This window comes from Bufo gargarizans, chromosome 1 (genome assembly GCF_014858855.1).
Source record: "Bufo gargarizans isolate SCDJY-AF-19 chromosome 1, ASM1485885v1, whole genome shotgun sequence".
NCBI lineage: Eukaryota > Metazoa > Chordata > Amphibia > Anura > Bufonidae > Bufo > Bufo gargarizans.
The window spans coordinates 500943366-500965814 of record NC_058080.1 but is presented as its reverse complement, the minus strand read 5'-3'; the positions used below and the strand labels follow the sequence as shown (position 1 = coordinate 500965814).

General features: G+C 43.7%; 1 protein-coding gene across 2 annotated transcripts in view; it reads right to left on the bottom strand.

Moving 5' to 3' along the window:
* NFATC4 (nuclear factor of activated T cells 4) overlaps positions 1-22449 on the bottom strand; it is a 106127-nt gene that overhangs the window by 32472 nt on the left and 51206 nt on the right. The window contains exons 4-5 of one of the 2 annotated variants that reach the window (XM_044274816.1): positions 12167-12366; positions 11482-11654 (exon numbers count right to left, since the gene is read on the bottom strand). In XM_044274816.1, the coding sequence (XP_044130751.1) occupies positions 11482-11654; positions 12167-12366 (373 nt within the window). The remainder of the gene's footprint in view (positions 1-11481; positions 11655-12166; positions 12367-22449) is intronic. The other variant, XM_044274822.1, reaches the window with a different exon arrangement.

Here is a 22449-nt window from a genome sequence, read left to right as displayed (position 1 = left end):
TGCGTCATCGGGTGCTATATAGCACCCGATGACGCATGTGTGCCTCATTCTTAGTCAGCGAGAGCTGTGCTGAGGAAGGGACAGACAGTGTAGGGAGTGATTTAAGAATATTATTACCACCAAAACTTTACAGACCCAAAAGTCCTTCTAAGGACTATTGTGTGTGCCAGCAATATCTATTTTTAGCGCATCCTGCGCTAAATAGCATACAATAGTTAGGCCGCTGCAGACACCGACATTAGCTGCACCACATCTCCAGTGTAAAGTGTGCGCATCCCCCTAACAATCTGTGACATCCAGTGTACTTTTTCAATAGACGGTGTGCGCTTCTGACAGTGACATTAGCTGTGCCACATCTCCAATGTAAAGTGTGCGCATCCAAAAAATATCTGTGACATCTAGTGTACTTTTTCCGTAGACGGTGTCCGCTGCGAACAGTGACATTAGCTGCGCCACATCTCCTGTGTAAAGTGTGCGCATCCCAAAAATATCTGGGACATACAGTGTACTTTTTCAATAGACGGTGTCCGCTGCGGACAGTGACATTAGCTGCGCCACATCTCCAGTGTAGCGTGTGCACTTAAATTTTTTTTTCTGTGACATACAATGTACTTTTCTGCGTAGACGCTGCATACAGTGACATTACCGGTGGTACCTCTCCTGTATAACGTTTCCTTATCTCAAATACCTGCGACATTCCTTGCAATTTTTCATTAACCGCTGATGACAACATTGACATTATCTGCGGGATATCTCCTGTGTGACGTTTCCGCATCCCAAATACATTTTTACATTTGTTTACGCATACACTTCCAAATCCTACACTACTGTACGTGTGACAGACTTTCAATCATATATAACATTTAATATGAAGAAGGCTAGCAGTAAGGGACGGGGCAGTGCCCGTGATGCTGATGGTGCACGCAGAGGCCATGGCCCTGGGCGCGGTGAAACTGTGCCTGCTGCCAGAGCACAAGAAAAACAATCATCCACGATACCTAACTTCATGTCCCAGTTTGCAGGGCGGCGCAGGGCACCACTCTTGAAGTCAGACCAGTGCGACCAGGTGGTCGGTTGGATTGCAGCAGATAATGGTCCCAGTCGGTTAAGCACCACCCTGTCTTCCACCAAGTCCAGTCTAAGTAGCCAAGCGTCTGCTCAACCTAATCGTCACCCTGATCCTCCTTCCTCCCACCATGGAGAGTCTGGACAAACAAGTGATCCCACACTTGGATATTCCGAGGAGCTCTTTTCAGTGCCATTCCTTGATTTGGCCATCTTGCCAAGCACGGTTGAAGAGGGACAGATTTTGTGCCCTGATTCCAAAACTCTTGAGCATCCACAATCACAAGAAGATGATGGTGGGAAACGGCATTTACTGTTTAATTAGGTGGATAATGATGAGACACAGTTGCCAATGAGTCAACCGCAATTACTGTCTCAAGAGGTTGAGGAAGAGGATGAGACACAGTTGTCAATCACTGAGGTAGTGGTTAGGTCAACAAGTCAGGAGGATGAGCAGAGTGAGGAAGTGGAAGAGGATTTGGTGAACGATAAAGTTACTGACCCAACCTGGGAAGATGGAAAGCCGAGCAAGGACAGCAGTACAGAGGGGGAGGGATCTGCTGCAGTGCAACAGGCTGGAAGAGGAAGTGGGGTGGCAAAAGGGAGAGGGCGGGCCACACCAAACAGGCCCGCAACTGTTCCCCTGAGCACCCCCTTGCGGAAATCTCCCTTGCCAAGGGGTAGGTGTTTCGCAGTCTGGCGCTTTTTTGAGGAAAGTGTGGACGACAAAAGAATTGTAATTTGCAACCTGTGCCATACAAAAATGATCAGGGTCGTAAACACTAGCAATCTCACCACCACCAGCATGATCGGCCACATGGCATCAAAGCACTGTAATAGGTCGGCCGAAGCCTAGGTCCACAATCTGTGTCTGCGGGTAACATCCCTGCCTCTTCTTCCCCTGTGTTATGTGCTGGCCAATCCCCTGTCGAATGCGCAGGCCCAGGTGCCTCCCGCCCTGCACCTGGACCTTCGCAAGCACCATCAGCGACTACATCCACTTCCTTGTACAAATGTCCTTATCCCAGGCATTTGAACACAAGAGCAAATACCTAGCCACCCACCCACAGGCCATAGCACTACATGCGCAGCTTTCCAAATTACTGGCCCTGGAACCATTCAGGCTTGTGGATACTGAGGCCTTTTGCAGCCTCATGTCGGCGGCCATCCAGTGTTACACAGTCCCCATTCGCCACTATGTTTCAAGGTGTTCCGTGCCCGCCTTACACCAAAATGTGTCCCTTAACATCACAAGTGCCTTGACCAATGCAGTTACTGGGAAGGTCCACTTAACTACGGGCACATGGACAAGTACATTTGGCCAGGGATGCAACATGTCCCTGACGGCACACTGGGTAAATGTTGTGGAGGCCGGGAGCGAGTCGTACCCTGGGATGGCAGAGGTGCTACCGACACCAAGGATTGCGGGGCCTACATCGATCAGGGTTTCCGCCAGCACTTACGTTAGTGGCCCCACTTCTCCTCCTCCACTTACACCTCCGAATTATCCAGCATGCAGCACCAGTCAGTCATCAGTCGGTAGCTGGAAGCAGTGTAGCACTGCAATGGGGAAACGGCAACAGGCCGTGCTGAAGCTGATATGCTTAGGGGACAAACAGCACACTGCTGCAGAGCTGTGGCAGGGGATAAGAGACCAGACTGAGCTGTGGCTCTCGAGTCGCCACTCAACCTAGAACCAGGCATGGTTGTGTCTGATAATGGCCGTAACTTGGTGGCGGCTTTGGAGCTTGGCAAGCTCACACACATCCCATGCCTAGCCCACGTCTTAGTGGTTCAGTGGTTTCTCAAAACCTACCCCAATTTGCCTGAGCTACTGGTGAAGGTGCGCCGCGTGTGTGCACATTTCCGCAAGTCATTGACAGCTTCAGTCGGTCTGTCAATGCTGCAAATGTTGGCCAGGCTTTGTGAGCAGCAGAGGGCAGTAGTGGAATACCAGCTGCAACATGGTCGTCGCCTTTCCCATCAGCTTCCACTATTCACAAGCGAGGAGTGGGCATGGATGTCTGACCTCTGTTTTAAGAAACTTGGAGGAATCAACACATATGGTGAGCGGCGATAACGCTATTATCAGCGTAACCATCCCACTTCTGTGTCTACTCAAATGCTCACTGCTCACAATTACGGACGATGCTTTGCAGGAGGTGGAAATGGGGGAAGACATTACACAGGGTGATAGCCAGACCACCCTCATTCCGACTTCTCAGCGCAAATTGGACGATGAAGAGGAGGAGGAGATGCAGGAGATGGTTGCCTCCGCTACAGAGGGTAGTACCCATAGAAGTTTAGTGTGGGTGGGCAGAAGAGGATGAGGAGATTGAGAGTGATCCTCCTGATGATGACAGCAAAGTCTTGCCTGTTGGTACTCTGGCACACATGGCTGACTTCATGTTAGGCTGCCTTTCCCGCAACCCACGCGTTATACGCATTTTAGACAACACGGATTACTGGTTGTTCACCCTTCTTGACCCCCGCTACAAAGAGAACGTCTCATCTCTCATTCCTCTGGTGGAGAAGACTAGCAAAACGGTGCAATACCAAAAGATCCTTGTTGAAAAATTGCTCCAAAAATGTCCATCTGAAAATGCTGGCGGCAGAGTCCATAGTTCCTTGGCCAACCAAGGAGGGGAGACAAGAGGAACACACAGCAGTTCCAACAGAGGCAGGTCAACACTCTCCAAAGCCTGGGACAGTTTCATGACACCCCGCCAGCACCCTCACCCTGATGCGCGGCCTAGTGTCACAAGGAGGGAAATATTTTGGAAGATGGTAAAGGAGTACATTGAAGACCGTGTCAGCGTCCTCAATGATCCCTCAGTGCCTTACAAGTACTGCGTGTCCAAGCTGGACACGTGGCACGAACTGGTGCTCTACACCTTGGAGGTGCTGGCCAGCCCTGCCGCTAGCGTTTTGTCTGAGCGTGTATTTAGTGCTGCTGGTGGCATTATAACAGATAAGCGCATCCGCCTGTCAACTGAAAATGCTGACAGGTTGAACAAGGCCTGATTGACCATGGCTTCTCGACTCCACCAGAGGAAAGCTGATGATCATAAAAGCACTTTAAATGTGTTGTTTATAATGTACTGAATACACTGTATTCCCATGCACCCCTTCCACCACAAACAAGGGTATATGGTTGAATCTTCCTTTTCTCATCCTCCTTCTCCTCTTCCATCATATCAACATGCTTATTCGTCGCATATAATGCCCTCGCATATATGCCCTTTGCATATAATGTTTTACAGGGTCAGCTCTGCTGCAGGCCCTCGTATATAATTTTTTGCAGGGTCAGCTCACCAGCAGGCCTTCACCTACAATGTTGTACAGGGTCAGCTCACCAGCAGGCCCTCGTATATAATTTTTTAGAGGGTTAGCTCACCAGCAGGCCCTTGCATATAATGTTTTACAGGGTCAGCTCACCAGCAGGCCCTCACCTACAATGTTTTACCGGGTCAGCTCACCAGCAGGCCCTCGCATATAATTTTTTAGAGGGTCAGCTCACCTGAAGGCCCTTGCATATAATTTTTTACAGGCTCAGTTCACCAGCAGGCCCTCACCTACAATCTTTTACAGGGTCAGCTCACCTGCAGGCCCATGCATATAATGTTTTACAGGGTCAGCTCTGCTGCAGGCCCTCGTATATAATTTTTTGCAGGGTCAGCTCACCAGCAGGCCCTCACCTACAATGTTGTACAGGGTCAGCTCACCTGCAGGCCCTCGTATATAATTTTTTAGAGGGTTAGCTCACCAGCAGGCCCTTGCATATAATGTTTTACAGGGTCAGCTCACCAGCAGGCCCTCACCTACAATGTTTTACCGAGTCAGCTCACCAGCAGGCCCTCGCATATAATTTTTTAGAGGGTCATCTCACCTGAAGGCCCTTGCATATAATTTTTTACAGGCTCAGTTCACCAGCAGGCCCTCACCTACAATCTTTTACAGGGTCAGCTCACCTGCAGGCCCATGCATATAATGTTTTACAGGGTCAGATCACCAGCAGGCCCTCGCATATAATTCTTTACAGGTTCAGTTCACCAGCAGGCCTTCACCTACAATCTTTTACAGGGTCAGCTCACCTGCATGCCCTCACCTACAATCTTTTACAGGGTCAGCTCACCTGAAGGCCCTTGCATATAATTTTTTAGAGGGTTAGCTCACCAGCAGGCCCTCGCATATAATGTTTTACAGGGTCAGATCACCAGCAGGCCCTCGCATATAATTTTTTACAGTGTCAGCTCACCAGCAGGCCCTCACCTACAATCTTTTACAGGGTCAGCTCATCTACAAGCCCATGCATTTAATATTTTACAGGGTCAGCTCACCTGCAGGCCCTCGCATATACTTTTTTAGAGGGTCAGCTCACCAGCAGGCCCTCACCTACAAGTCCAGTCTCACTATACAAGAGTCTGGTCAACACAATCCTCACCGCCGGGGTCGCATAACTAGTTATCACGGAGGATTCTCGTTCATTATCGGAATTAACTAGACAAATGGCTCCACCAACTAAGAACGTCCATGCACCACCACCCACAAAATCGAGAAAGAGCTTTCAATCTGTCAATCCTTTCCGTGTCCGGGCCGGGTGAGGTTTCCCGTGTTGAGTCAAATTAAGCCGCAGGCTCCACTCCTGGTGGTGCCCTTCCGTCAATTCCTTAGAATTTCAGCTTTGCAACCATACTCCCCCCGGAACCCAAAGACTTTGGTTTCCTGGAAGCTGCTTGGTGGGTCATGGGAATAACGCCGGTCGTCATCGTTTATGGTCGGAACTACGACGGTATCTGATCGTCTTCGAACCTCTTACTGTCACCTCCCTTCCCTGCCCCTTCGCCTGTGACTGACAGCCTGCTGTTCGGCAAAGGCAGCTGAACTCTCGTGCATAAGTGCTGTCAGTCACAGCGAAGGGGCAGGGAAGGGGGCGCGGTTACCTTGACTTGAAGCAAGGAGGCCGCTGCCCCCTTGACTTCAAGCAGTACTAGAAAATTATGTGGGCAGGGGATAAAAGAACGTTTTCTGAGTTTTGCTTTATCTGCCTTCAGGAAGAAAACGATTGTTTGAAACACGCTGCTGGCTACTGTCAGGTACTGCTGGCGGCTTAGGATGGTTTTAGGAGGTGACAGGTTCCCTTTAAAGAACAAGGAAAGAGCACTCTCTTTCCTCGCTGCAGTAGACGGATTGGAGACAGTTTCATAGACATTCTTTTGAGCTCATCTGCTGCAGCGAGGAGAGAGTGTGTTTTGCAAGCGCTTCTCTCCCCTTGTTCTAACAATATGTCACTGACATATCAAAAGTTTTTTTTAAAGCTCAGTGTCCCTTAAAAATAAAAAATGGGGGTCTGTCTATGACACTACTTAATTTATTTAGGATATGGGGGTTTATGATATCTGGACCTGGTGATTTGTCTATTTTAATCTTTTTTTTAAGATGCCACTGCACTTCTTCCTGGGTCAGACAGGTCACATTTAATGTGGAGTTTACTATGTCACTCAGCGTTACCCTTCATTTTCCTCAGTGAATGCAGTGAAGAAAAAAACATTTAATAAGTTTTCTTTATCCTCATCATTCCCCATAACTTCTCTCTCTTTACCTTTTAGAGTACCATAGTTTTCACACATGTGGCAAGGGGGAGGGTCACCGCCATGACCTGCTATTGGCTGCACCCCCTCTTTATTGATGTTGATGTCTGCAGGCAGGGGAGATGCGAAGACAGCCGTGGAGCAATCAGGGAGGAAACTGCAGCTTCCCACTCAGGACACGTGGGAACTGCAAAATAGCTTTAAAGCTGCATTACCGTATTGCATGTCAATTTGCATTATATCACCTGTTGTATCCCGGTTCATAGGCTGGCTAGGTGTAATTTATACATCCCACCACTAGATGGGGATAGCATTACTCTGGGATATCTAGCCCAGCTCAGGTCTTATCTGGGTTCAGTCAGTCTGCTGTTGAGTTTGAGAGAGTGCAGATCTAGCACTTCTGCTCAGGTAAAAGTCTAGTCCAGGAAGGGACAAAAGAAAGAAAAGACTTAAAAAAACAAAAGGATAACAAGCCACAAACCAGGCATCAAAGACCTTTGGGAATCCAGGTGAAGTATACTTTAGCCACAGGCAACCTCACCAAATTACTCTGGTTTACAAGAGACCAGAAGCAAAGTCACCTACCAGAAATACTTATACAGAACCACAAGCTAAGTCAAAACCCAGCCAAACCTATTAACCTCCATCTAGGCTGGTGCTTCCCTACCACAGAGCGTGCCCCGGAGGATTTCGTGCTTTCTTCCTCAACACTGTGCTGCCAGCCCAGGGAGGCTTTCTGCTAACCATGAGTAAACCGATGAACTGTGTTATTATTTGGCCCCTCATCGGCCCACCGTGCACCTCACGTGTTGCCCCTGCGGTTCTGGCTGGCTGCAAAACCAGCATCGGGGACCAGGTAAGTATGCATGGTGTCGCAAGCCAGGGCATTGCAGCAGGGATTATTCAGTCTTGGATAACCCTTTTAAGCACACATTGGAAGGTATGGAAACAATACTGGTTGAAGGGACCACATGGGTTATATAGTCAGCTGGGTTATAAGGCAGCAGATGCATTGTGGAGTTGCAGCTAATAGCGGATGGTAGGCATAAGGAGAGGGAACATTTTTATTTAGCAATTTGTTTCTGTACTTGGTGGGTTCTGTGATGTATGTAATTTACAGTATGTAACCTGCTGTGATGAAGATATTTCATATTATCTGTTGTAACTTGTTATTGTTATGCAATACCTTTTGTTGCTATAACTTTAGTTTTTTACATTAGGACATTCAAAGGAAATGTTTCATCACATTTCATATGTTGTGTAACACTTCTTTCCTGCTTTTTAGTATGCTGTCCTTAAAGGGGTTCCAACCCCTATAATGCCCCGCAGAATGTATGGGCACCTCATACAGTTTATGCTTACCCCACTCCCAGTTACCCGCATTGCTCCTGATGCCAGCACGGCACAGTATTGCGGGTAACATAGTAAACAAGTAACATAGTACATAAGGCCGAAAAAAGACATCTGTCCATCCAGTTCGGCCTGTTATCTTGCAAGTTGATCCAGAGGGTGACGCTTGGGAGGCTTGCTCCTGTCACGGCCTGCTAATGTCTGCCCCATCCTGCTCCCTGTTACCGGATGTTTTGATCCGTGCAACAGGGAGATGCAGCACCCTGTTGCGACCTTGGTGCCGTGGAGCGGGGTAAGTATAACCTGCATGAGGTGCCCGGGCATTTTAGATAACTCCTTGAATAGAACCTGCATCAACTATGTAAGGCTAAGGGTTCTTGATGGACTTTGCCAGGATAGCTTGCATACTGCTGAAACAAAAGGAATATACACTAGTGTTATGATGGATTGGAGGTACAGCATAAAAAATCTTCATTGAGCATTCTAGTTTCTAGTACTAACAATATAGACCTTTCTATATGACCAAGTCAGTTTCGAGCGTTGATTGACGCTATAAATAGCCACCAAGGTATCCCAGATTGCTTTATCCAGGAAGACATTCTCCTGTTTGTAGGCCCTGACTGGCCCACAGGGGAACAGGTGAATCATCGGTGGGTCCCTGACAAAGGTGGGCCCCCAGTGACGACTTGGCAAAAGAAACATGAAGTAATACTTCCTTCTTGTAGTAGAAGAGGGAAGAAATGTAGCAAAAGCAACCAGAGGCACAGGTTTTATACTGAGGACACTGAGGCTGGCACTGGAGGCACTGTGGTTGGCATGACCCTCTCTTAATATGGATGTGAACTTCTGGGGAAGCAAATGGTGTGGTTGATGAGGATTTGAAAGAAAAAATGTTAAGGAGTTGTCCCACAAAAAATATTCTACACTTTATGAAACCAGCACCTGGATCTAAATACTTGTAATTGTAATTGCATGTAATTGAAAATTGAGTTTAGCCACTGAGTTATTCAATAAAATGTATATGTATAGCACCACCTGCTGGTCATTTCCTCATCTCTCTGTCCTCCTGCATGAAATGGTCATACATGCTCAGTTCTATCCTTCAACTGCCACCAGCCTTATCATCTGTTAGAAGCTGTGATTGTTAAATCTCTGAAAAATAAAAAGGTGGAATCTGACTGCTATGGGCAACTAAGCCAACTCTACTTTACACCAGTTTGATAAATCTCACCCAATGTGTTATGATAAAGAAAGTCTCAAGTAACCCAAAGCAAAAATTCCAACAGAGCTGCTCTTCCTACTGAAACTGAAGACAGGAATTTACAAGCATTGTCAGTCATTTTAGAATTGAAGGTGTTTTCAGGGATTAATATAGTATTTAACCCTTTATGAACGCTGAAAATTTAAATTTTTCTGTTTTCGTTGTTTCCTCCCGACTTTCCAAGATCCATAACTTTTTAAATTTCCAGTTCACATAGCCGTTTGATGGCTTATTTTTCATGGGACAAGTTGTATTTTTAATGACATCATTTAATTCACCATACCTTGTATGGGAAAATCAGAAAAAAATCATCTTTCTGGGGTGAAAAAAAATCTTGCCATTTTGCATTGTCATTATTTTGTGGTACATATGACTTTTTAATCTTTTTTTTATTGAAATTTTCTAGGTGGAGGGGGCAGGGGGGCTATGTCTTTGGGCGTGACCAAAAAGCAGCAAATTGGCTGGCTAATTAATTTTTTTTGTGATATGGCATTCACCACACATGATAAATATTGTTATATTTTAGTAGTTCAGGCGTTTTTGTACGTGGAGATACCAATAATATTTGGGAAAGGGAATGATTAGAAATTTTTATAATTTTGTGTTTTTTTTATATTTTTAATTTTTTACTGTATTTTTGCCGTGCCTCAGGTGGGACTGCACAGGAAACTTGCTATGACAGGCCTGGGAGCAAGCTGTCATAGCTGCTAATTGGCAACGTCTCAGTTTTCCTAGAAGCTATATATTAATATATAATACTTCATATATTAATACTTCATTTTTCTTGGCAATAGAGGCACATATTAATATGGGACCAACACAGATGCCTTCAGCTGCCAAGTGCACATATAACAGGTCAGCCAGTTTCATAGGTATAAAACTGCTGACAGATGCCCTTTAAAGGATGTTGATCCAAAACAGAAAACCCCTTTAGGCCTCTTGCACACGACCGTATGGCTTTTTCAGTATTTTGCGGTTTGTTTTTTAACAGATCTGTTGTTCATTTTTTTGTTTCAGTAGTGTTTCCATTTCCGTTCCGTTTTTCCGTTTGTGATCTGTTTTTTGTGGATCGCATACAGAAACGTAAGCATACAATAATGCAGGCATGGCCAACCTGTGGCTCTCCAGCTGTTGTAAAACTACAATTCCCACAATGCCCTGCTGTAGGCTGATAGCAGTTGGCAGTCTGGGCATGCTGGGAGTTGTAGTTTTGCAACATCTGGAGAGCCTCAGGTTGGCCATCCCTGCAATAATGTTTAAACAGTAAGTACATAAAAGAATTGGCCTGGACATAAAATTTTCAATAGATGCTTCGGCAAAAACGGAACAGATATGGAAGACATACGGATGCATTCCGTTTTTTTTGCAGAACCATTGACTTGAATGGAGCCATGGGACGTGATTTGCGGGCAATAATAGGACATGTTCTATCTTTGAACGGAAATACGGAAACGGAATGCATATGGAGTACCTTCCTTTGTTTTTGTGGACCCATCAAAATGAATGGTTCCGCATACGGACAGCAAACGGAATCTGCAAAAACGGAACAGAAATGGAGAAAAAAAAACATTTGTGTGCAAGAGGCCTTAAGGAGCAGATTTTTGGGTCATCTAGTCATCTTCCTTTCACCCCCTATTATCTTATAGGTCTTGTGTATGTTACTTGCATTCCATAGTCACATACCTGTGCTTACTGTGCAATTTGGACTAGATAAACATAAGAATAGAATATAACAAAACTGGCTAAAAGAAAAACTATACAAACCAGAGAACCCCACTATAGAACAATTAAGGAAAGAAAGCACAATCTACTGCAGAGACAATAACCAAACTAACTCACAAGATAATGCTGTCACCTGGAAGTGATGACAATGACAGGGGGAGGCGCAATCGTTGTTCACCATCATTGCACCCTCTACATACAAATAAATGCGCCTTACGACAAAGTAATTTGTCAGAAATCAAATTTCTTTGTAAAATTCAGCAAAGCAAATATTTCATAACTTCGTTCATCTCTATTCATACTAATAAAATATGCAAATTACCTGAAAAACGGGCCCTATGAAAAATCTACAATGCCTACCATTTGCTATTCATGGTCATAATGGTCATATCTTTTGTAGCAGAGGGGCTTTTGGATGCCTTCAGGCACCAGGGCCTGGTTGTAACTAGAACCTGTGCACCCCTGATAGATATCTTGTGGTTCTTTACTTACAGCATTCTATAGGTATGGAGGCCACTTGTAGAGAGATGCCTTTTCCTCCTCCTTGTGGAATGTGCACCCGGAAAACAAGGCGGACACGTGTGTTTTTGCGGCCAATATCTGTCTCTCCCTTCCTAAGTTCGATGTCTGAATTCCGGAGTTTCAAGATTCCCGCACAGTCTATACTGAAACATGGACATAAACAGGATCCATCAGTAATGTATAAAATCAGCTAAATGTATTCCATCAACACATCTATAGATATAAAATATACTTTATTATGGCTCTTAAATGGGTTGTCAAAGTTAGAAATAATAAAATAAGGCCTCCTTACCATTTAATCCATCTCCATTTCCAGCACTGTAGCTCCAGTGTACCCCTCCAGTCTGTATTTACAGGCTACAGTGCTGAATTAGCTGTATCTGGCACATGACTGCTGCAGCCATTCACTGGCCTCAGCAGTACACAACACCAGACTGCTGAGGCCAGTGACTGTCTGTGGCAGTCATGTGCCGGATGCAGCTAATTCAGCGCCGCGGCCTGTAAACAGAAACTGGAGGTGGGGACTGGAGCTACAGTGCTGGAAACAACAGGGATTATTGGGGGTTATATGTTCTTTGGGGACATGGAGGGAGGTTTCTAAAGTCGGAGAACCTTTTTAAATGTAATTCACACTTGTTCATGTCATGCAGCTTACTTGGCACACATGTTGTTCTCAGGCAGTAGAGACATTTCCAAAACTTTGGTGCTTCCTACAAGTGCTTCATAACTTGGTGTAGCAACCATTTTTCCTGTGATCCGATGAACTTGGTAGAAGGCATGAGGTCTCAGGTTGCGCTCATCTGCAGTGCCAATGAACATCTGAAGAGTAAGAGGCTTTTCATTGTATCCTAAAAGCTGCAAAGATAGCATTAGAATCATCTTTTTGTGGGATGAAAAATAGGTCGTAGTAAAGGGCATCTGTCAGCAGGTTTGTACCCATGACACTGGCTGACCTGTTACATGTGCACTTGGCAGCTGAAGGCATCTGTGTTGGTCCCATGTTCCTATGTGCCTGCATTGCTGAGAAAATGAAGTTTTAATATATGCAAATGAGCCTCTAGGAGCAACGAGGGAGTTGTCCTTATACCTAGAGGCTCTGCTCGCTCTGCAACATCACACCTGGCCCTGTAAATCAAAGTAGAGAGGGCACGGCAGCTGCAGAGAGAACTGAGCTTCTAGGTGTAATTGCAACGCCCCCCATTGCTCCTAAAGGCTGATTTGCAGATATTAAAACATAATTTTTTTCAGCAATACGGGCACATATGAACATGGGACCAACACAGATGCCTTCAGCTGCCAAGTGCACATGTAACAGGTCAGCCAGTGTCATAGGTACAAATCTGCTGACAGATGTCCTTTAAAGATTGCTGAATTAAGGATCCTGGTTTGTAGAGGAACTATGGGACCCCCCCTTCCCCTCCAGCCTTCATATTTTAAATCATATTCACATATAGTGTATTTACAGTGATCACAAACATTCACACTACAGTATCCTGGGGAACTTCAAGGTCAATTCCACAACATGTAATTAATGGCTGGCTTATTATATGGAAAAAATGAAAAAAAAAAATAACTATATATATAAAAATACATATACCTGTTTATTCCTATCTTAAATATACATCTATCTCTATAGGGTACCAATATTTTGCATATAAAGCCATAAAACATAAATTAAAACTGGCCAATTTAACAAATCATACATATACTGCTTGTACTGCGATAAGATGTGGTCGCAGTCCCTCTCTTAATTCCGTGTGCGGAGATCACGCACTTTTTGGAATAAAAGTTCACAGCGATATTATAAGCAATTGCACAATGTCTCATGTATTATTCTCTTATGATATATTGTAATAAAATGATAGTCTCTTTGTTGCCACCCAATATGTTATATTCCCTCCTCACAGAGTGGATCGATACATAGTGTGTTTTACTCAGCGCTTCAATTAGACAACAGACAGTATTTCTCCGCTCAACACAGTCCCAGCATTTGATGTAGTATCGCTGGTATCAGGGTACATACGTGACTGTATTTCCCATTCAGCTGCGGGGTGTATGATCTACAAACCGGATTCCAAAAAATTGGGACACTATACGAATTGTGAATAAAAACTGAATGCAATGATGTGGAGGTGCCAACTTCTAATATTTTATTCAGAATAGAACAAAAATCACGGAACAAAAGTTTAAACTGAGAAAATGTACCATTTTAAGGGAAAAATATGTTGAATCAGAATTTTATGGTGTCAACAAATCCCCAAAAAGTTGGGACAAGGCCATTTTCCCCACTGTGTGGCATCTCCCCTTCTTCTTACAACACTCAACAGACGTCTGGGGACCGAGGAGACCAGTTTCTCAAGTTTAGAAATAGGAGTGCTCTCCCATTCTTGTCTAATACAGGCCTCTAACTGTTCAATCGTCTTGGGCCTTCTTTGTTGCACCTTCCTCTTTATGATGCGCCAAATGTTCTCTATAGGTGAAAGATCTGGACTGCAGACTGGCCATTTCAGTACCCGGATCCTTCTCCTACGCAGCCATGATGTTGTGATTGATGCAGAATGTGGTCTGGCATTATCTTGTTGAAAAATTTCCAAAAAGAACTTCGAATCGTGAAAAATCGTTGAAAAATTTCCAAAAAGAACTTTGAATCGTGACTCGTCTGACCACAGAACAGTCTTCCATTTTGCCACACTCCATTTTAAATGATCCCTGGCCCAGTGAAAACGCCTGAGCTTGTGGATCTTGCTTAGAAATGGCTTCTTCTTTGCACTGTAGAGTTTCAGCTGGCAACGGCGGATGGCACGGTGGATTATGTTCACTGACAATGGTTTCTGGAAGTATTCCTGAGCCCATTCTGTGATTTCCTTTACAGTAGCATTCCTGTTTGTGGTGCAGTGTCGTTTAAGGGCCCGGAGATCACGGGCATCCAGTATGGTTTTACGGCCTTGACCCTTACGCACAGAGATTGTTCCAGATTCTCTGAATCTTCGGATGATGTTATGCACAGTTGATGATGATAGATGCAAAGTCTTTGCAATTTTTCGCTGGGTAACACATTTCTGATATTGCTCCACTATCTTTCTGCGCAACATTGTGGGAATTGGTGATCCTCTACCCATCTTGGCTTCTGAGAGACACTGCCACTCTGAGAAGCTCTTTTTATACCCAATCATGTTGCCAATTGACCTAATTAGTGTTAATTGGTCTTCCAGCTCTTCGTTATGCTCAAATTTACTTTTTCCAGCCTCTTATTGCTACTTGTCCCAACTTTTTTGGGATTTGTTGACACCGTGAAAATTTGAATCAACGTATTTTTCCTTTAAAATGATACATTTACTCGGATTAAACGTTTGATCTGTCATCTACGTTCTATTACAAATAAAATATTGACATTTGCCATCTCCACATCATTGCATTCAGTTTTTATACACAATTTGTTTAGTGTCCCAACTTTTTGGGAATCCGATTTGTACACGTTGGTGCCGGCACTAGCTTTACCCCGCATGCGGGTTAGAAGTGCGGGTTAGAAGTTCCGGGACGCTGATTGCAATTAGGGCTTTTCCAACACCGGTTGTATTCAGTGGCAATACGACTTTTTACTGCTGCCGCAAATTCTTTTTTTTATCTCTGTGTCCAGATATCTTTCAGACGCGTTTCAAAACCTTACTGGTTTCTTCCTCAGTGGTCCGAAAATTGTATGAATAGCGAAGGACAAAATCACTCTTTATATTAGATTGTCATGATCTATAAAAAACCTGTATCGGACTAGATCGTACTATTGCATTCCCATAAAACCTGGACCGGACCATATGTTCGCAAGCATCTCACATACACTATTCAGATGGTGCGGTACATGTATTCAGGACATATCAAATTGATTTAATCCAGTGTTTCAGTTGAACTATACCCTGGTTATTATATCACCATTTGATCATAAATAATCTCTTAACCCCTTAGGGACACAGCCTTTTTACACCTTAGGACCAGGCCATTTTTTGAAAATCTGACCAGTGTCACTTTAAGTGCTGATAACTTTAAAACGCTTTGACTTATCCAGGCCGTTCTGAGATTGTTTTTTCGTCACATATTGTACTTCATGACACTGGTAAAATGAAGTCAAAAAAATTATTTTTTTTGCACAAAATAATACCTAATTTACCAAAAAATCTCAAAAATTTGCAAATTTCAAAGTTTCAGTTTCTCTACTTCTGTAATACATAGTAATACCCCCAAAAATTGTGATGATTTTACATTCCCCATATGTCTACTTCATGTTTGTAGCATTTTGGGAATGATATTTTATTTTTTGGGGATATTACAAGGCTTAGAAGTTTAGAAGCAAATTTTGAAAATTTTCAGAAATCGTCAAAATCCCACTTTTTATGGACCAGTTCAGGTTTGAAGTCATATTGTGAGGCTTAGATAATAGAAAACTCCCAAAAATGACCCCATCTAAGAAACTACACCCCTCAAGGTATTCAAAACTGATTTTACATACGTCGTTAACCCTTTAGGTGTTGCACAAGAGTTATTGGCAAATGGGGATGAAATTTGAGAATTTCATTTTTTTGTCTATTTTTCCATTTTCACCCATTTTTTCCACTAACAAAGCAAGGGTTAACAGCCAAACAAGACTGTTTCTTTATTGCCCTGACTCTGCCGTTTACAGAAACACCCAATATGTGGCCGTAAACTACTGTACGGCCACACAGCGGGGCGTACAGTGAAAGGTGCGCCGTTTGGTTTTTGAAAGGCTGATTTTTATGGACTGCTTTATTTACACCATGTCCCATTTGAAGCCCCCTGATGCACCCCTAGAGTAGAAACTCCATAAAAGTGACCCCATCTAAAAAACTACACCCCTCAAGGTATTAAAAACTGATTTTACATACGTCGTTAACCCTTTAGGTGTTGCACAAGAGTTATTGGCAAATGGGGATGAAATTTGAAAATTTCATTTTTTTGCCTTATTTTCCATTTTAACCCATTTTTTCCACTAACAAAGCAAGGGTTAACAGCCAAACAAGACTGTATCTTTATTGCCCTGACTCTGCCGTTTACATAAACACCCCATATGTGGCCGTAAACTACTGTACGGCCACACAGCGGGGCGTAGAGGGAAAGGTGCGCCGTTTGGTTTTTGGAAGTCAGATTTTGCTGGACTGGTTTTTTGACACCATGTCCCATTTGAAGTCCCCTGATGCACCCCTAGAGTAGAAACTCCATAAAAGTGACCCCATCTAAGAAACTACACCCCTCAAGGTATTCAAAACTGATTTTACATACATTTTTAACCCTTTAGGTGTTGCACAAGATTTAATGGAAAATAGAGATACAATTTCCAAATTTCACTTTTTTGGCAGATTTTCCATTTTAATATTTTTTTTCCAGTTACAAAGAAAGGGTTAACAGCCAAACAAAACTCATTATTCATGGCCCTAATTCTGTAGTTTACAGAAACACCCCATATGTGGTCGTAAACCACTGTACGGGCACACGGCAGGGCGCAGAAGGAAAGGAATGCCATACGGTTTTTGGAAGGCAGATTTTGCTGGACTGGTTTTTTGACACCATGTCCCATTTGAAGCCCCCCTGATGCACCCCTAGAGTAGAAACTCAAAAAAAGTGACCCCATTTTAGAAACTACGGGATAGGGTGGCAGTTTTGTTGGTACTAGTTTAGGGTACATATGATTTTTGGTTGCTCTATATTACACTTTTTGTGCGGCAAGGTAACAAGAAATACCTTTTTGGCACAGTTTTTTTTTTGTTATTTACAACATTCATCTGACAGGGTAGATCATGTGGTAATTTTATAGAGCAGGTTGTCACGGACGCGGCGATACATAATATGTATACAATTTTTTTTATTTATGTAAGTTTTACACAATGATTTCATTTTTAAAACAAAAAAAGTTTTAGTGTCTACATAGTCTAAGAGCCATAGTTGTTTCAGTTTTTGGGCGATTATCTTGAGTAGGGTCTCATTTTTTGCGGGATGAGATGACGGTTTGATTGGCACTATCTTGGGGGTGCATATGATTTTTTGATCGCTTGCTATTGCACTTTTTGTGATGTAAGATGACAAAAAATTGCTTTTTTTACACCGTTTTTATTTTTATTTTTTTACGGTGGTCACCTGAGGGGTTAGGTCATGTGATATTTTTATAGAGCCGGTCCATACGGACGCGGCAATACCCAATATGTATACTTTTTTTTATTTATGTAAGTTTTACACAATGATTTCATTTTTGAAACAAAAAAATGATGTTTTAGTGTTTTCATAGTCTAAGAGCCATAGTTTTTTTCAGTTTTTGGGCGATTATCTTAAGTAGGGTCTCATTTTTTGCGGGATGAGATGACGGTTTGATTGTTACAATTTTGGCGTACATGCGACTTTTTTGATCACTTTTATTACCTTTTTTTGGGAAGTAAGGTGGGCAAAATTTCTATTTTATCATAGTTTTTAATTTTTTATTTTTATGGCGTTCACCGTTCGGGTAAAGTAACATTACCGTTTTATAGATCAGGTCGTTACGGACGCGGCAATACCAAACATGTGTAGGGAATTAAATTTTTTTCATTTTTAATCAGTGATAAATGTGTTTTTTGATTTTTACTTTTTTTTCACTTTTTTTCACTTTTTTTTTTACCCAGACCCACTTGGTTCTTGAAGATCCAGTGGGTCTGATGTCTATATAATACAGTACTGTACTCTATATAGGGTACTGCACTGTATTTTACTTACACTGAACAGATCTATGCTTTCAGCACACATCTGTTCAGCACCATGGACAGCAGGACGCCTGAGCAGGCGTCCTGTTGCCATGGGAACCTTCCCCGTCTGCCACAACTTCGCAGACGGGGAAGGGTAAGGACTGGGGTGTCGGGGGGCTGTCTGGGGGCTCTCTCCCTCTCCCATCGGGGGGCTGCAAAGGCACAGCAGCCCCCCGATCGGAGAGGGAGGGAGCTCCCTGTGCTGTTAACCTTTTCCATACAGCGGTCCGTACGGACCGCTGTATGGAAAGGGTTAAACGGCTGACATCGCATCAACGATGTCAGCCGTTTATACCAGGGTGCCAGCAATGTGCTGGCACCCTGGTATACCCACTAGAAACCAACGATTACGCAATGGGAGGCGGGCGGGGGATCGCGATCCCGCCTGCCGCACCGCCCGCCTCCCGCACCGCCCGCACCGCCCGCAACCCTCCCCCTGCACCACCCGCCCACATAATATCATTCAGGGGTGCAGGGGGAGGAATAACATATATATTCTGGGCATTGCAAAGTTTCTGATCCCCGCGGTCAGGGACCGCGGGGATCAGAAACGGCAAAAAGCGCATCAAACCGCAGGTCTGAATTGACCTGCGGTTTGTTGCGATCGCCGACATGGGGGGGTCACGGGACCCCCCCGCGCATTTAGCCTAGGTGCCTGCTCAATGATTTGTGCAGGCACCTTGTTCCGATCACTGCCAGCCGGGCGGCAGTGATCGAAACAACACATGACGTACCGGTACGTCATGTGTCCTTAAGTACCAGGGCATCATGACGTACCGGTACGTCATGTGTCCTGAAGAGGTTAAATAAGCTGTGGGGGATTTGCTCTTCTCCGGGGGTCATTCACACAAGTATCTTCGCCAGACACCAAGTTTAAGGTCCAAACGTAGCTTTTATTTGGCACCTCAGCAAAACAAACATAATACAAAACAAACACCTGCCTGGCTGGGCTCTTACTAAACATATGGTAGAATCCCTGACTCACCTATAGAGTGCTGTTCAGACACAATGTCAGGTCCGGCTTTCTCAGCCAAGCATATACCAGCTGTAACACGGTCAGTCCAGGCTATGACCCAGCCTCGTGGTTTTTCAGCCTAGCCCGGCTGGAACCACACACGCAGAGCCTCACCTGGCCTCTGTTTGCAACCACACCCCCGACTGACAGTCTGGGATGGGCTTTTACTCCCCAGTAATAATCCCAGGTGATTACACCTGGGGATCCCTCATGCTAGGGAAAACCTGCCCTGGAATGGGAGGAGTGGATTGGCAGCTCCCTCTACCAACCTAGCTCCCAATCCAAGTAAAATCCAGCCCTTAAATATTTAACAAAATAGCTCCAGCAACTATGCCTTGCTGAAGCCAGCACCACTCTGGAACTTTACTTATCTCACCCAGTTGAGGAACCTGGGTGAGATATACCCCTCTTCTGGGATCCTTATTCACTTTAGCGTTCACATCACCACAAAGCTTAGAATATTCATATTTGATAATATTCAGCAATATATCCTTAATAGGACTTTTATATACTATGCTTATGATCCACATCTCTGTAGAATCGATATAGTTTGTCTTTATACATATACTATTATAGCATTTCCCTATATCTGAAGATGCAAACAAGATAAAGTAAAAATGCAAATAAAAATAAAATCAGAAAAAAGAGAGAAATAAATAATAAAACATGATAAAAGAAATACACATATAAATATACTTGTGCCTTCCGCGGTGTCACCACTGATTCATGGTCTGTGGAAAACCACTGATGTGTGAATACAGACATTAAAGTCAATGGATACCACAGCACACATACGCAGTTTGCCGATGTGTAAAAAAATAGTTATCCCTGATCCCAGCAGCTTCAGAAGTCAGCAGGATTACAGCCGACACCGGACTGTGCACCAATTCATTTGTGCACCAGTTTAGAATGCCATGACCCAGAAATTGGTGGATCGGTCAAACAAATGCACAAATGTCTTATTTGTAAGTACTGCATTGGCAGCTGATTTTGCTCAGGCTCAGAGCCAGGTGGGATTTGGATACCAGCAGAAACACATGGCAGCCAGATAAAGCAATCAAATTAAATCAGGTTATAATATGTACAATTATGCCTCGTGCAGATGTCAGTGTTTCACGGACGTGTGCTGTACTTGTTCTTCACACATCAGTGTTTCAGCACGGTCTGTGGTTCAGTTTTTTTTTACCACGGATGCATGCTCTTTTTTGTCCGTGTTCACTGATCCATCACTCCCATTATAGTCTATGGGTCCGTGAAAACCACGTATACCATCCGTGTTGCATCCGTGTTTCACGGATCATTAACAAGAGATTCTTTGAAAATTATTTTTCAGCTGTTGAGTGTTAGTGAAACACAGATGCAACACGGACAGCAAAAAACAGACCAATGTACCCAACACAGATCTGTCACGGGAGAAAACACTGATTGAACACGGTCCGCGTTACCACTGATTCAAAACTGACACGGACGTCTGCATGAGGCATTACTTTCTGGCCTTGGGCTTCGGGTCGTAGCGCAGACTGCCCTTATAATAATCCACCTGTACGTGTAAATATGGATTTGGGTTGTGATTCTAATTTAGGCAAGGTCTCCATAACCATGCTATGCCTACCAGAAATCAGAAGGAAACATGTCATCAAAACCTCTCAGTAACGCAAACCCAGGTTTTGGTCTACAAATTGAAGCAATCATATCATAGAAGTAAAATCGTTTCTACCTTTTAAAATGAAAGTTCTTGTGACTTTCATCTAATAGGTCTTCTTAAAAAACTGAAAATTTGAAAGCAAAGCAAAAGGATAAGCACTAATGATTCCACTTATTAATAAAATTAAATTGAGCATTTGTTTAAAAATAGGGCATCTGGCCCTATAATTTTAGGGAATACGCTTGTTTTCATGGGTTCTTTCTATATAACTTTGTTTTGGGGTATTAATTATAGCTACTACACTATTAAAGGGCAGATCTGTGAGAAGATTTGTTCCTATGAAAATAGCTGACCTGTTGCATGTGCATTTGGCAGCTGAAAGCATCTGAGTTGGTACAATGCTCATCTGTGTCCACATTGCTGAGAAAATTGTGTTTTGATATATGCAAATGAGTCTGTAGGAGCAACGGGGGTGTTGCCATTACACCTAGAGTCTCTGCTCTGTCTGCAGATGCTGCACCCTCTGCACTTTATTTCTGAGTGAACCAGTGAAAATGCCTGCCTGGCCTTGTTAATGAAAGTGCAGACGGTATGGTAGTTGCAGAAAAGCTACATTAGTAAGTATCATGCAGTCACCTTACATATACATTGGTCAACAGTAGCCGGAAAGTGGCCAACCCCTTTAATGTTATTTGGTTATGGGAAATGGGAAATGCAGTCAAGTTTTGCAAGAATAATATTGACTGTCATAAATTCTGCAGAGAGAGAGAGAGAGAGAGAGAGAGAGAGAGAAAGTGAGAGAGAGAGACTTTGGATAGACAGAGGGAAGGATTACTGAAACTGCTATCCTTGCTTATATCCATACATTGCTATTGGGGAAGATTTGCACTGTGAATTGTTTAGATCTGAGTGAACCAGTTGAGATTCATTTTGGGTCCGGTTCGCAGAATTTAAAAAAAAGTTTGGTTCAGACTCGAATTGGTTCAGGTTGAACATAAGTTGTTCCAGTTGACCCGAAAGTTGGTGTATAACCTCTTCTTGCCTCCTAGGATTCATAATTTTTGTTCAGGGAAACTTGGTATCTGCGGTAAAGTGACCTGTATAGATCAAGAACTGGTGCCTATTATTAGGCTTAAGCCTGTATCAGCATGATTGAGAGGCATTAGCAGCATGATGCAGGCTGCAGCAGCCGTACAAAACCTAATAATAGGCAGACAGCAACAGTGGCAATATGGGGCACCGCCAGCAAGGCGAGGTCTATGAAGTCTATGCATTGGAATCAGCAGGAGGATTGTTAATATCCTCCTGAATCCAGGTTCATTTTGACAAAAGTGATGTTTCAACTGTGTGGAAGCTGAAAATACAGAAACGGATAACTGAGGCTTGACGCTCAATCTCAACTTAACAAACAGAGGCAGATTGCTGCCACGCCGTGGGTATTGCTGCAGTAATCATGGATATGCTGCTTAATTAAATTGAAAGACCCCCCACCCAAAAAAATA